General features: G+C 47.5%; 1 protein-coding gene across 2 annotated transcripts; it reads right to left on the bottom strand.

Moving 5' to 3' along the window:
* Positions 1-1,223: 1,223 nt before the first annotated feature.
* On the bottom strand, positions 1,224-13,351 carry LOC129832823 (39S ribosomal protein L12, mitochondrial-like). Of its 2 annotated transcripts, none has more exons than XM_055896855.1 (5): positions 13,218-13,349; positions 10,134-10,326; positions 3,841-3,915; positions 2,393-2,530; positions 1,224-1,910 (listed from the first exon to the last, which is right to left on the bottom strand). In XM_055896855.1, exons 1-5 carry the CDS (start codon positions 13,274-13,276, stop codon positions 1,794-1,796), a joined length of 582 nt encoding a protein of 193 aa, XP_055752830.1. In that variant the 5' UTR covers positions 13,277-13,349; the 3' UTR covers positions 1,224-1,793. The 2 variants fall into 2 exon arrangements, with proteins under 2 accessions (XP_055752830.1, XP_055752831.1); XM_055896856.1 differs by lacking the exon at positions 1,224-1,910 and adding an exon at positions 1,934-2,047 and having other exon boundaries at positions 13,218-13,351.
* Positions 13,352-13,746: the final 395 nt, after the last annotated feature.

Genomic DNA, 13,746 nt, shown 5'->3' with positions numbered 1-13,746 from the left:
AGAGCAGGCAAGCTTGCGTGATGGACAATCAAGTGTAGCCTACGGCGCAAGATGCGACTGACATTTTGCGGGTGGGGAGAGAACAAGAGGGTTGAGGAGGAGGCTTGAAGCGCTGGGCATCGTTATGACATGCCTTATCTGATTTATGTCCACGGAATTATACCTAGTTGGAGTGGCTTCTACGGAGGAACTTTTAATGGCCTTTGACCTTGCTAGCCAACAAGCTTGTTTGTGCAGAGCGGCACCAGACTTAAAAAACACGTCTTACCTTTTTGTAGTTAATAAACCCAATGTGAAACGTGATAACTAGGCCTATAGTATCCTTAACTAGCATCAAAAAAGTTAATATAGTCTTCTAGCTAATTAAAAAATCTCTCCCCCTATCTTCTGAATCGCGATTGTAAGTCAGTACAGTAGCCTAGCTTCAGGGGGGGGGGGGGGGGGGTAGGTAGCCTAAACATGCACACACACTGGTAAAGATTTTCAGCTTGCAGGCAGATACTGGAATATGTTTCTGAGTGACAGAGTGAGGGCTTAGCCTAGGCACTTTGTTGCGTTTTTTTGTGAGAGTAGAAACGCCTGGAATGTAAAAGAACGTTATTAACCGGTTCCCATGCTTTTAAAATAATGGTTCTATGGATCACTTTCGTTCCAGGTTCTGTTTCTGCTACTTGAAAAATGACGTTATTTTCCGGCTTTTCAGTTCTGTTCCCTGAACCGGTTCCAACCCGTAATGAGGAATCAGCTCTGTTCTCCTGGTTCTAGATAACACGGTAACCATGTCTCCCTACACAGGAGTCTGTTATCAGTCATGGGGAGGGTTTCTAAAAAAGATTTGTTGTGAACGTGGTACCTCAGTCCTCTTGATGACTCAGACTCACACCACTCATAGAACAACCAGCAAAGTGTTCATTTGACAAATTTAGTTCATTAACGCAGATAAGATACCAGCGGAGGCTGGTGGGAGGAGCTATAGGAGGACAGGCTTATTGTAATGGCTGACATGGAATTAATGGAATGGTATCAAATGGAAACCACCTGTTTGACTCCATTCCAGCCATTACAATGAGCCTGACCTCCTATAGCTCCTCCCACCAGCCTCCTCTGGAGAATACAGACAGTCAAACGTAGATATTTCAATGGTCACTGTGGAGGTTTGTCAAGAGAAATAACATGCCACGTTAGCTACGAGGCTTTCAGAGCAACTCACCCCCAGACAGACAGACAGACAGGAGGCCCAGGGCCAGCTTGACTGCAGACCAATGGGCAAAAGTACCAGACTGATAGATGGGCAAAAGTACCCATTATCCACCCTTCTCCTGTACTGTGCCCTCATATTCCCAGTCATGGACTTTTAAATATGGGGCTGATGTAAACACTGGCTTGAGGGAGTTTGAGTTTCCACCGTTGTTGAATCAATGCGAGAAAGAACGCAAGAGAAGTGCACACTTCGGGAGAAGGATGGAGAATCGGGACAGAGCCAGCCAGAACAAACAAGACAAATGGGGGAGTAAATTGACGAGCGGCCGGGCGGCGAGCGGGTGTGTTCAGGCTCTGAGCCTGAGGAGTTCAGTCTGAGTTAGTTTCTCGCGCCCCGCTTCACACCGTCCAGTTGGTAGCTGGTACAGCGACGTTGTAAAAAGGCAATATTTCAGTTTCCTTTCCCAAGGTATTGGTTCCTTTGTTCTTTTACTGCTGTATAAAACAGACAGTCAGAAGACGGGAGTAACCGCAGCCAGACGGTGGATCGGGGTCAGTCGGGTGGAGGCAGGGAGGGAGAGAGGAGGGACGGTTTACTCCAACACCACAGTGCCTCCTGCTGTCTCCAGGGCCGTCTTCAGCTTCTCCGCCTCCTCTTTGGACACATTGGCTCTGATCTCCTGGGGGAGGGACTCAACCAACTTCTTAGCCTGGTAGAGGACAGAGGAGAGGAGGTCAGTGATCTACAGCAACAATAACACAAAGCAACCAACTTCTTAGCCTGGTAGAGGACAGAGGAGGTCAGTGATCTACAGCAACATTAACACAAAGCAACCAACTTCTTAGCCTGGTAGAGGACAGAGGATCTATAGTAACATTAACACAAAGCAACCTCCTAGACGGACGTGATTGTATGTCTTTCAGAGTAAGAAACAGAAGGAGGATTATACAGAGAGAACAGAGAAGTCAACCAACCTCTTAACCTACTATATACATAAAGAGAGCAGTACCAGAGTGAAAGACCTCCAATCCTATGTCTCAGACTGATTTGACTCTGTGTCCTTTAAGCGTGGACACTGGAGCGTGTGTGGTCAGAGACGGAATGGACAAATGATTACAGAGACAGGAAAGAACTAAAGAATCATCGTCTGGCTGTGACATCACACAGAGGAAAACAGGAAGACCATCTGACCTGCACCAGGTTCAAGCCTTGGATGCAGTTCTTCACTTCTTTTATGAGTTTCACTTTCTCTGCTGCCTTCAGTTCTGTCAGTTTCACTGTGAAGTGTGTCTTCTCTTTCTTCACTGGTACCATGTCCTCTTCCACTGCCTATAGGAGCAGAATGAATACAATGCGAGGTTAGAACATGTTCTATCTATGCCCTGAGGACACTACATGACATGCTTGTGTGTACAGTCAAGCAGAACGATTGTATTGCAGTAGAGAAGCTTACATTGGGCATCGAAACTAAACGAGGTTAAAGCATTTATAGATAGAAGGCCAATGAGCTCTGCAGGGGTACCTCCTAGATCAAGTCATGTAGGGTGGGGTAAGGGGGAACCACGGGGCATCGTGTAAGGGGGAACCACGGGGCATCGTGTAAGGGGGAACCACGGGGCATCGTGTAAGGGGGAACCACGGGCCATCACGTAAGGGGTAACCACGGGGCATCACGTAAGGGGGAACCACGGGGCATCACGTAAGGGGTAACTACGGGGCATCACGTAAGGGGTAACTACGGGGCATCACGTAAGGGGGAACCCCGGGGCGTCACGTAAGGGGTAACCCCGGGGCGTCACGTAAGGGGTAACCACGGGGCGTCACGTAAGGGGTAACCCCGGGGCGTCACGTAAGGGGTAACCCCGGGGCGTCACGTAAGGGGTAACCACGGGGCGTCACGTAAGGGGTAACCACGGGGCGTCACGTAAGGGGTAACCCCGGGGCGTCACGTAAGGGGTAACCACGGGGCATCACGTAAGGGGGAACCACGGGGCATCACGTAAGGGGTAACAACGGGGCGTCACGTAAGGGGTAACCACGGGGCATCACGTAAGGGGTAACCACGGGGCATCACGTAAGGGGTAACCACGGGGCATCACGTAAGGGGTAACCACGGGGCATCACGTAAGGGGGAACCACGGGGCATCACGTAAGGGGGAACCCCGGGGCATCACGTAAGGGGGAACCCCGGGGCATCATGTAAGGGGTAACTACGGGGCATCACGTAAGGGGTAACTACGGGGCATCACGTAAGGGGTAACTACGGGGCATCACGTAAGGGGTAACTACGGGGCATCACGTAAGGGGTAACTACGGGGCATCACGTAAGGGGTAACCACGGGGCATCACGTAAGGGGTAACTACGGGGCATCATGTAAGGGGTAACTACGGGGCATCATGTAAGGGGTAACTACGGGGCATCACGTAAGGGGTAACTACGGGGCATCACGTAAGGGGTAACCACGGGGCATCACGTAAGGGGTAACTACGGGGCATCATGTAAGGGGTAACTACGGGGCATCACGTAAGGGGTAATCACGGGGCATCACGTAAGGGCAGGCTAACCAATACAGGTAAAGAAGCTTGATAAACGTATTGAATAAAAACACAGAAACACACTGAAACAATCCCTGTCTTACCAGAGCTGCAGGTGCTGCTGCTGCAGTCATGGCTCCCATTGGCATCATCCCAACATCCTGGATATTCAGGGTTTTCTGGGACAAAAATTAAACATACTTTATTGAGAAGTCATTGAGCAAGTCAAATAAAATGTTACTCATCACATGCTTCTTAAACAACAGGTGTCAACCATCAGTGACATGCTTACTTATAGTCCTTCCCAACAATACAGAGAGAAAGAAAACAGAAATAATAGAAAAGTAAAACACGTAATAATAAATACACAATGAGTAATGATAACATGGCTTTATACACGGGCTACCAGTACAGAGTCAATGAGTAATGATAACATGGCTTTATACACGGGCTACCAGTACAGAGTCAATGAGTAATGATAACATGGCTTTATACACGGGCTACCAGTACATATTACTAGGAACAAAGCGGCAGATAATAAACAGTAGCAGCAGCGTTGGGGAGGCAGGTAGTCTAGTGGTTAGAGGGGAGGCAGGTAGTCTAGTGGTTAGAGGGGAGGCAGGTAGTCTAGTGGTTAGAGGGGTGGCAGGTAGTCTAGTGGTTAGAGGGGAGGCAGGTAGTCTAGTGGTTAGAGGGGAGGCAGGTAACCTAGTGGTTAGAGGGGAGGCAGGTAACCTAGTGGTTAGAGGGGAGGCAGGTAGTCTAGTGGTTAGAGGGGAGGCAGGTAGTCTAGTGGTTAGAGGGAGGGCAGGTAGTCTAGTGGTTAGAGGGGAGGCAGGTAGTCTAGTGGTTAGAGGGGAGGCAGGTAGTCTAGTGGTTAGAGGGGAGGCAGGTAGTCTAGTGGTTAGAGGGGAGGCAGGTAGTCTAGTGGTTAGAGGGGCGGCAGGTAGCCTAGTGGTTAGAGGGGAGGCAGGTAGCCTAGTGGTTAGAGGGGAGGCAGGTAGCCTAGTGGTTAGAGGGGAGGCAGGTAGCCTAGTGGTTAGAGGGGAGGCAGGTAGCCTAGTGGTTAGAGGGGAGGCAGGTAGCCTAGTGGTTAGAGGGGAGGCAGGTAGCCTAGTGGTTAGAGGGGAGGCAGGTAGCCTAGTGGTTAGAAGGGAGGCAGGTAGTCTAGTGGTTAGAGGGGAGGCAGGTAGTCTAGTGGTTAGAGGGGAGGCAGGTAGTCTAGTGGTTAGAGGGGCGGCAGGTAGTCTAGTGGTTAGAGGGGAGGCAGGTAGCCTAGTGGTTAGAGGGGAGGCAGGTAGTCTAGTGGTTAGAGGGGAGGCAGGTAGCCTAGTGGTTAGAGGGGAGGCAGGTAGCCTAGTGGTTAGAGGGGAGGCAGGTAGCCTAGTGGTTAGAGGGGAGGCAGGTAGCCTAGTGGTTAGAGGGGAGGCAGGTAGTCTAGTGGTTAGAGGGGAGGCAGGTAGTCTAGTGGTTAGAGGGGAGGCAGGTAGCCTAGTGGTTAGAGGGGAGGCAGGTAGTCTAGTGGTTAGAGGGGCGGCAGGTAGCCTAGTGGTTAGAGGAGCGGCAGGTAGCCTAGTGGTTAGAGGGGAGGCAGGTAGCCTAGTGGTTAGAGGGGAGGCAGGTAGTCTAGTGGTTAGAGGGGAGGCAGGTAGCCTAGTGGTCAGAGGGGCGGCAGGTAGCCTAGTGGTTAGAGGGGAGGCAGGTAGTCTAGTGGTTAGAGGGGCGGCAGGTAGCCTAGTGGTTAGAGGGGCGGCAGGTAGCCTAGTGGTTAGAGGGGAGGCAGGTAGTCTAGTGGTTAGAGGGGAGGCAGGTAGTCTAGTGGTTAGAGGGGAGGCAGGTAGTCTAGTGGTTAGAGGGGCGGCAGGTAGTCTAGTGGTCAGAGGGGAGGCAGGTAGTCTAGTGGTTAGAGGGGTGGCAGGTAGCCTAGTGGTTAGAGGGGAGGCAGGTAGTCTAGTGGTTAGAGGGGAGGCAGGTAGTCTAGTGGTTAGAGGGGTGGCAGGTAGCCTAGTGGTTAGAGGGGAGGCAGGTAGTCTAGTGGTTAGAGGGGAGGCAGGTAGTCTAGTGGTTAGAGGGGAGGCAGGTAGTCTAGTGGTTAGAGGGGAGGCAGGTAGTCTAGTGGTTAGAGGGGAGGCAGGTAATCTAGTGGTTAGAGGGGAGGCAGGTAGTCTAGTGGTTAGAGGGGAGGCAGGTAGTCTAGTGGTTAGAGGGGCGGCAGGTAGCCTAGTGGTTAGAGGGGAGGCAGGTAGTCTAGTGGTTAGAGGGGAGGCAGGTAGTCTAGTGGTTAGAGGGGAGGCAGGTAGTCTAGTGGTTAGAGGGGAGGCAGGTAACCTAGTGGTTAGAGGGGAGGCAGGTAGTCTAGTGGTTAGAGGGGCGGCAGGTAGCCTAGTGGTTAGAGGGGAGGCAGGTAGCCTAGTGGTTAGAGGGGAGGCAGGTAGCCTAGTGGTTAGAGGGGAGGCAGGTAGCCTAGTGGTTAGAGGGGAGGCAGGTAGCCTAGTGGTTAGAGGGGAGGCAGGTAGCCTAGTGGTTAGAGGGGAGGCAGGTAGCCTAGTGGTTAGAGGGGAGGCAGGTAGTCTAGTGGTTAGAGGGGAGGCAGGTAGTCTAGTGGTTAGAGGGGAGGCAGGTAGTCTAGTGGTTAGAGGGGAGGCAGGTAGCCTAGTGGTTAGAGGGGAGGCAGGTAGTCTAGTGGTTAGAGGGGAGGCAGGTAGTCTAGTGGTTAGAGGGGAGGCAGGTAGCCTAGTGGTTAGAGGGGAGGCAGGTAGCCTAGTGGTTAGAGGGGAGGCAGGTAGCCTAGTGGTTAGAGTGGAGGCAGGTAGCCTAGTGGTTAGAGGGGAGGCAGGTAGCCTAGTGGTTAGAGGGGCGACAGGTAGCCTAGTGGTTAGAGGGGAGGCAGGTAGTCTAGTGGTTAGAGGGGAGGCAGGTAGCCTAGTGGTTAGAGGGGAGGCAGGTAGCCTAGTGGTTAGAGGGGAGGCAGGTAGCCTAGTGGTTAGAGGGGAGGCAGGTAGCCTAGTGGTTAGAGGGGAGGCAGGTAGCCTAGTGGTTAGAGGGGAGGCAGGTAGTCTAGTGGTTAGAGGGGCGGCAGGTAGTCTAGTGGTTAGAGGGGCGGCAGGTAGCCTAGTGGTTAGAGGGGCGGCAGGTAGCCTAGTGGTTAGAGGGGCGGCAGGTAGCCTAGTGGTTAGAGGGGAGGCAGGTAGCCTAGTGGTTAGAGGGGAGGCAGGTAGTCTAGTGGTTAGAGGGGAGGCAGGTAGTCTAGTGGTTAGAGGGGAGGCAGGTAGTCTAGTGGTTAGAGGGGAGGCAGGTAGCCTAGTGGTTAGAGGGGAGGCAGGTAGTCTAGTGGTTAGAGGGGAGGCAGGTAGTCTAGTGGTTAGAGGGGAGGCAGGTAGCCTAGTGGTTAGAGGGGAGGCAGGTAGCCTAGTGGTTAGAGGGGAGGCAGGTAGCCTAGTGGTTAGAGTGGAGGCAGGTAGCCTAGTGGTTAGAGGGGAGGCAGGTAGCCTAGTGGTTAGAGGGGCGACAGGTAGCCTAGTGGTTAGAGGGGAGGCAGGTAGTCTAGTGGTTAGAGGGGAGGCAGGTAGCCTAGTGGTTAGAGGGGAGGCAGGTAGCCTAGTGGTTAGAGGGGAGGCAGGTAGCCTAGTGGTTAGAGGGGAGGCAGGTAGCCTAGTGGTTAGAGGGGAGGCAGGTAGCCTAGTGGTTAGAGGGGAGGCAGGTAGTCTAGTGGTTAGAGGGGCGGCAGGTAGTCTAGTGGTTAGAGGGGCGGCAGGTAGCCTAGTGGTTAGAGGGGCGGCAGGTAGCCTAGTGGTTAGAGGGGCGGCAGGTAGCCTAGTGGTTAGAGGGAGGGCAGGTAGCCTAGTGGTTAGAGGGGTGGCAGGTAGTCTAGTGGTTAGAGGGAGGGCAGGTAGCCTAGTGGTTAGAGGGGCGGCAGGTAGCCTAGTGGTTAGAGGGGAGGCAGGTAGCCTAGTGGTTAGAGGGGAGGCAGGTAGTCTAGTGGTTAGAGGGGAGGCAGGTAGTCTAGTGGTTAGAGTGTTGGACCTGTAACCGAAAGGTTGCTAGATCGAATCCCCGAGCTGACAAGGTAAAAATCTGTTGTTCTGCCCCTGAACAAGGCAGTTAACCCACTGTTCCTAGGCCGTCATTGTAAATAAGAATTTGTTCTTAACGGACCTGCCTAGTTAAATAAAGGTTAAATATAATAATACATGAACTGTATGATTTGTTTCCACAGGCAGGAGCTCTGTGGAATATATATATATATATTTTTTAAATGTGATTAAAAGAGTTGGTGCAAAAAGGGTCAATGCAGATAGGGTATCTATCTGGGTATCTATTGAACTGACTAACTGTTTAGCAGTCTGATGGCTTGGGGGTAGAAGCTGTTCAGGGTCCTGTTGGTTCCAGACTTGGTGCATCGGTACCACTTCCCGTGCGATAGCAGAGAGAACAGTCTATGACTAGGGTTGCTGCAGTTATTGACCATTTTTAGAGGCTCCCTCTGCCCCCGCCTGGTATAGAGGTCCTGGATGGCAGGGAGCTCAGCTCCAGTGATGTACTGGGCCGTACGCACTACCCTCTGTAGCGCCTTGTGGTCGGATGCCAAGCATTTGCCGTATCAGGCGGTGATGCAGCCAGTCAAGATGCTCTCAATGGTGAGGCTGTAGAACCTTTTGAGGGCCCATGCCAAATCTTTTCAGACTCCTGAGGGGGAAGAGGCGTGGTCATGTCCTCTTCACAACTGTGTTGGTGTGTGTTGGACCATGATCTTTAGTGATGCAGACACCGAGGAACTTAAAGCTCTCAGTCCTGTAGCTTAGCAACCGCTTCATGGGACCACTTCTGTATTGAGCGCATCACTGGGTACTTCCTGTTTGAGTTTTTGCTTGTAAGCAGGAATCAGGAGGATAGAGTTATGGTCAGATTTGCCAAATGGAGGGTGAGGGAGAGCCTGTTGGTGGAGTAAAGGTGGTCTGGAGTTTTGTCTCCTCGAATTTCTGATGTAATAGTTGGACAAATTAAGTTGTAGCCTATTGCACAGGTAGCAGGTAGCCTAGCAGTTAACAGTGCTGGGCCAGTAACCGAAAGGTCGCTGGTTCGAATCCCCGAGCCGACTACAGGACGTGTCCTTGAACAAGGCACTTAACCCTAATGGCTCCTGTAAGTCGCTCTGGATAACAACGTCTGGTAAATTAAAAAACATATGTAATGTCAGATTTGCTTAATTATACTCAAGTACAGACCAACGTGCTATATTCCAGGCTATGTATTATGTGTTATATATAGGCCAATGTGCTATGGCTATGTGCTATATATAGAACAATGTGCATGGCTATGTGTTATATATAGGCCAATGTGCATGGCTATGTGTTATATATAGGCCAATGTGCATGGCTATGTGTTATATATAGGCCAATGTGCATGGCTATGTGTTATATATAGGCCAATGTGCATGGCTATGTGTTATATATAGGCCAATGTGCATGGCTATGTGTTATATATAGGCCAATGTGCATGGCTATGTGTTATATATAGGCCAATGTGCATGGCTATGTGTTATATATAGGCCAATGTGCATGGCTATGTGTTATATATAGGCCAATGTGCATGGCTATGTGTTATATATAGGCCAATGTGCATGGCTATGTGTTATATATAGGCCAATGTGCATGGCTATGTGTTATATATAGGCCAATGTGCATGGCTATGTGTTATATATAGGCCAATGTGCATGGCTATGTGTTATATATAGGCCAATGTGCATGGCTATGTGTTATATATAGGCCAATGTGCATGGCTATGTGTTATATATAGGCCAATGTGCATGGCTATGTGTTATATATAGGCCAATGTGCTATGGCTATGTGTTATATATAGGCCAATGTGCATGGCTATGTGTTATATATAGGCCAATGTGCTATGGCTATGTGTTATATATAGGCCAATGTGCTATGGCTATGTGTTATATATGTACTATGTGTTATATATAGCCCATGTGCATGGCTATGTACAACGTGTTATATAAAGGCCAATGTACTATGTGTTATATATAGGCCAATGTGCTATATTCCAGGCTATGTACTATCCGTTATATATGTACTATGTGTTATATAAAGGCCAAGATGCTATATTCCAGGCTATGTACTATCTGTTATATATAGGACAATATGCTATATTCCAGGCTAAGTACTGTGTTATGGCTAAGTACTATGTGTTATATAAAGGCCAAGATGCTATATTCCAGGCTATGTGTTATATATAGGCCAATGTGCATGGCTATGTGTTATATATAGGCCAATGTGCTATAATTTATGGCACTTACTGTGTGGCACTGGATACGAGCGTCTGCTAAATGACTCAAATGTACATGTCTCCTTATGTTAATCTACACAGTCTACATGTTCCAGTTCCATACCTTGAGGAGCTCATTGAGGTCTGACACCTCTAACAAGGTGAGGCTGGTGATGTCGTGTACCAGCTGGGTGATTTTGGGGGGGTACGCTTTGGGGGCTCCGTCCAGAGGGGGGGTGGCGATGACATCAGAAAGGCTGGCTGGGCTGGTCCCGAGTGTTCGGAGGGCACATAGCGTTGGTGTCTGGAGCTCCTGCCTGTGGAAACAAATCATACAGTTTATTTTATTGAACTATTATTTTATTTAACCTTTAGTTAACAGGCCGGTCAGTTAAGAACAAATTCTTATTTATTTGAACCAGGCATCTTGCACTGAGATGCAGTGTCTTAGACCACTGTGCCACTTGGGAGCAGAGACTTATGTATCATTACTGAGACTTATGTATCATTACTGAGACTTATGTATCATTACTGAGACTTATGTATCATTACTGAGACTTATGTATCATTACTGAGACTTATGTATCATTACTGAGACTTATGTATCATTACTGAGACTTATGTATCATTCAATTAGAGGACGACCGATTAATCGGAATGGCCGATTAATTAGGGCCGATTTCAAGTTTTCATAACAATCAGTAATCCACATTTTTGGTCGCCGATTACATTGCACTCCACGAGGAGACTGCGTGGCAGGCTGACCACCTGTTACGCGAGTGCATCAAGGAGCCAAGGTAAGTTCCTAGCATTAAACGTATCTTCTAAAAAAAACAATCAATCTTCACATAATCACTAGTTAAACTAGTAATATCATCAACCATGTGGAGTTATCTAGCTTGTCCTGCGTTGCATATAATCGATGCGATGTCTGTTAATTTATCATTGAATCACAGCCTACTTCAACTTTGCCAAACGGTGATTTAACAAGCGCATTCGCGAAAAAAGCACTGTCGTTGCACCAATGTACCTAACCATAAACATCAATGCCTTTCTTAAAATCAATACACAAGTATATATTTTTAAACCTGCATATTTAGTTAATATTGCCTGCTAACATGATTTTTTTTTAACTCAGGAAATTGTCACTTCTCTTGCATTCTGTGCAAGCAGAGTCAGGGTATATGCAGCAGTTTGGGCCGCCTGGCTCCTTGCGAACTGTGTGAAGACCATGTCTTCCTAACAAAGACTGTAATTAATTTGCCAGAATTTTAGATAATTATGACATGACATTGAAGGTTGCGCAATGTAACAGCAATATTTAGACTTATGGATGCCACCCGTTAGATAAAATACGGAACGGTTCCGTATTTCACTGAAAGAATAAACGTTTTGTTTTCTAAATTAGTTTCCGGATTTTACCAAATTAATGCCCTAAGGCTCTTATTTCTGTGCGTTTATTATATTATAAATAAGTCTATGATTTGATATTTGATAGAGCAGTCTGACTGAGCAGTGGTAGGCAGCAGCAGGCTCGTAAGCGTTCATTCAAACAGCACTTTCCTGCATTTGCCAGCAGCTCTTCGCTGTGCTTCAAGCATTGCGCTGTTTATGACTTCAAGCCTATCAACTCCCGAGATTAGGCTGGCAATACTATAGTGCCTATAAGAACATCCAATAGTCAAAGGTATATGAAATACAAATGGTATAGAGAGAAATAGTCCTATAATTCCTATAATAACTACAACCTAAAACCTCTTACCTGGGAATATTGAAGCCTCATCTTAAAAGGACCCACCAGCTTTCATATGTTCTCATGTTCTGAGCAAGGAACTTAAACGTTAGCTTTTTTACATGGCACATTTGCACTTTTACTTTCTTCTCCAACACTGTGTTTTTGCATTATTTAAACCAAATTGAACATGTTTCATTATTTATTTGAGACTAAATATATTTTATTTATGTATTAAGTTAAAATAAAAAAGTGTTCATTCAATGTTGTTGTAATTGTCATTATTACAAATATATATATAAAAATTAGCCGATGAATCGGTATCGGCCTCCTTTGCTCCTCCAATAATCGGTATCGCCGTTGAAAAATCATAATGGTCGACCTCTACATTCACTCCAGTGTTTCCTCTATAGAGCGTGCAACCCGTCCACCTAAGATAGCTTGGTTTCTATTGGTTTAAATTGACAGTTATGGTGCAAATTAATTTACAACTATGCACTAATGAATTAGATTTAGGCTCCTGGATGTAGCTTTAGGGGCCTTTTGAGTCCCATCTTGAAAAACCTCTAGGCCTATGGGGAATGACTGATTCAATGTTGTCATAGATCTCTCAAAGATTCTTACATTTACATTTACATTTAAGTCATTTAGCAGACGCTCTTATCCAGAGCGACTTACAAATTCTTCAAATCCACCACCAGCTTGTAATCTAGCAGTAGCTATTTAGTTACTATTCCTCATCCTGATTTCCCGCCTGGTTCAGTTGGGAAAGGGAATACCTAGTCAGTTGCACAACTGAATGCATTCAACCAAAATGTGTCTTCCGCATTTAACCCAACCCCTCTGAATCAGTTGTACAACTGCCACAGGAAGGTTGACAAGCTCATTATACAATGGTTAAAATCTATACAAATCACTAATCAGAACCAGGAGGGAAGCTCTAGCAAGGTACAGGATATGACAACCATTTGTCAAAGTTAAACACAAATGCCATACAAGAAACACATGACCTTGACTGGCACATCTCATAAGGAAGGAACAGGGTGCATTAGGTTCATGGAACTGTCTAACGTTATTTAATGCTAACTGAGCCTACTCGCTCTAGATTACAAATTAGTTAGCTGGTTTTGCAACACAATCCCCGTGACAGATTAATCCATTTGGCTGCAAGATCGTTCCTCACTAGCTAGCTAACGAGTAATTGGTGGCATTGCGGCTGGCTAGCTATCCGGCTGATCATAAAATCCGTTCTTCACAAAGCAAATGAATGAGCCCAGGGTTATTATGTTAACAGTTCTATGTGACTCAGACTATTTGGGGCACATAAATGGTTAATGTATGGCAAATTAGCTAGTAATTCTCTGCCCTTGACGCTTTAAGCGTTAGCAAACCATCTAGCTCCTGTGTCCCACTGTTCTAGAATTACACAAGCACCGTTACAGCTGCAATCCCCGGTTAAATATGACACCCGCTTACCGATGTGTCTTTGCGGCGATTCGCAGTGCGGTCCGAATGCAATGTCTTGTGCAGTACATTTTTATTATTTGTGCCCCCGGATCTCCTATAGATATTTACAATTCACAGTCACAGTGTAACCTGTCAATCCTGGTCCTTCTCCCTCAATAGCACATGGCGTCCTCCACTCTCTGTTACTGACCTACCCACAATGCATTGCGCCACAAACGAGTTGTAGTTCGACTAAATAACTTTATTAACAAAGTAGCTTTTGTCAATCTCTGTGTGTGCGTGCGTGCGTCTCTCTCTCAATTCAATTCAATTGACTTTAAAGTTCATATTACTTACATTGTCAAAGTATACATATAGAAAAATATAAATATATATAAATATGGGAGATAGAGGACATTTATACTGTACATTTGTTTTAAGTGTTTTTTAACGTCAGACACCCCTCCCTCTCGCTCCCCAGCCATACGCCATCATCACCCCCAGCTGTATGGAGGACTTGGACCAGGAACTACGACAGATGTGAGTTATGACATCATAG

This window comes from Salvelinus fontinalis, chromosome 34 (assembly GCF_029448725.1).
Source record: "Salvelinus fontinalis isolate EN_2023a chromosome 34, ASM2944872v1, whole genome shotgun sequence".
NCBI lineage: Eukaryota > Metazoa > Chordata > Actinopteri > Salmoniformes > Salmonidae > Salvelinus > Salvelinus fontinalis.
Note: the sequence above shows the minus strand (reverse complement) of the source record. Positions and strands in the feature narration are given on the sequence as shown.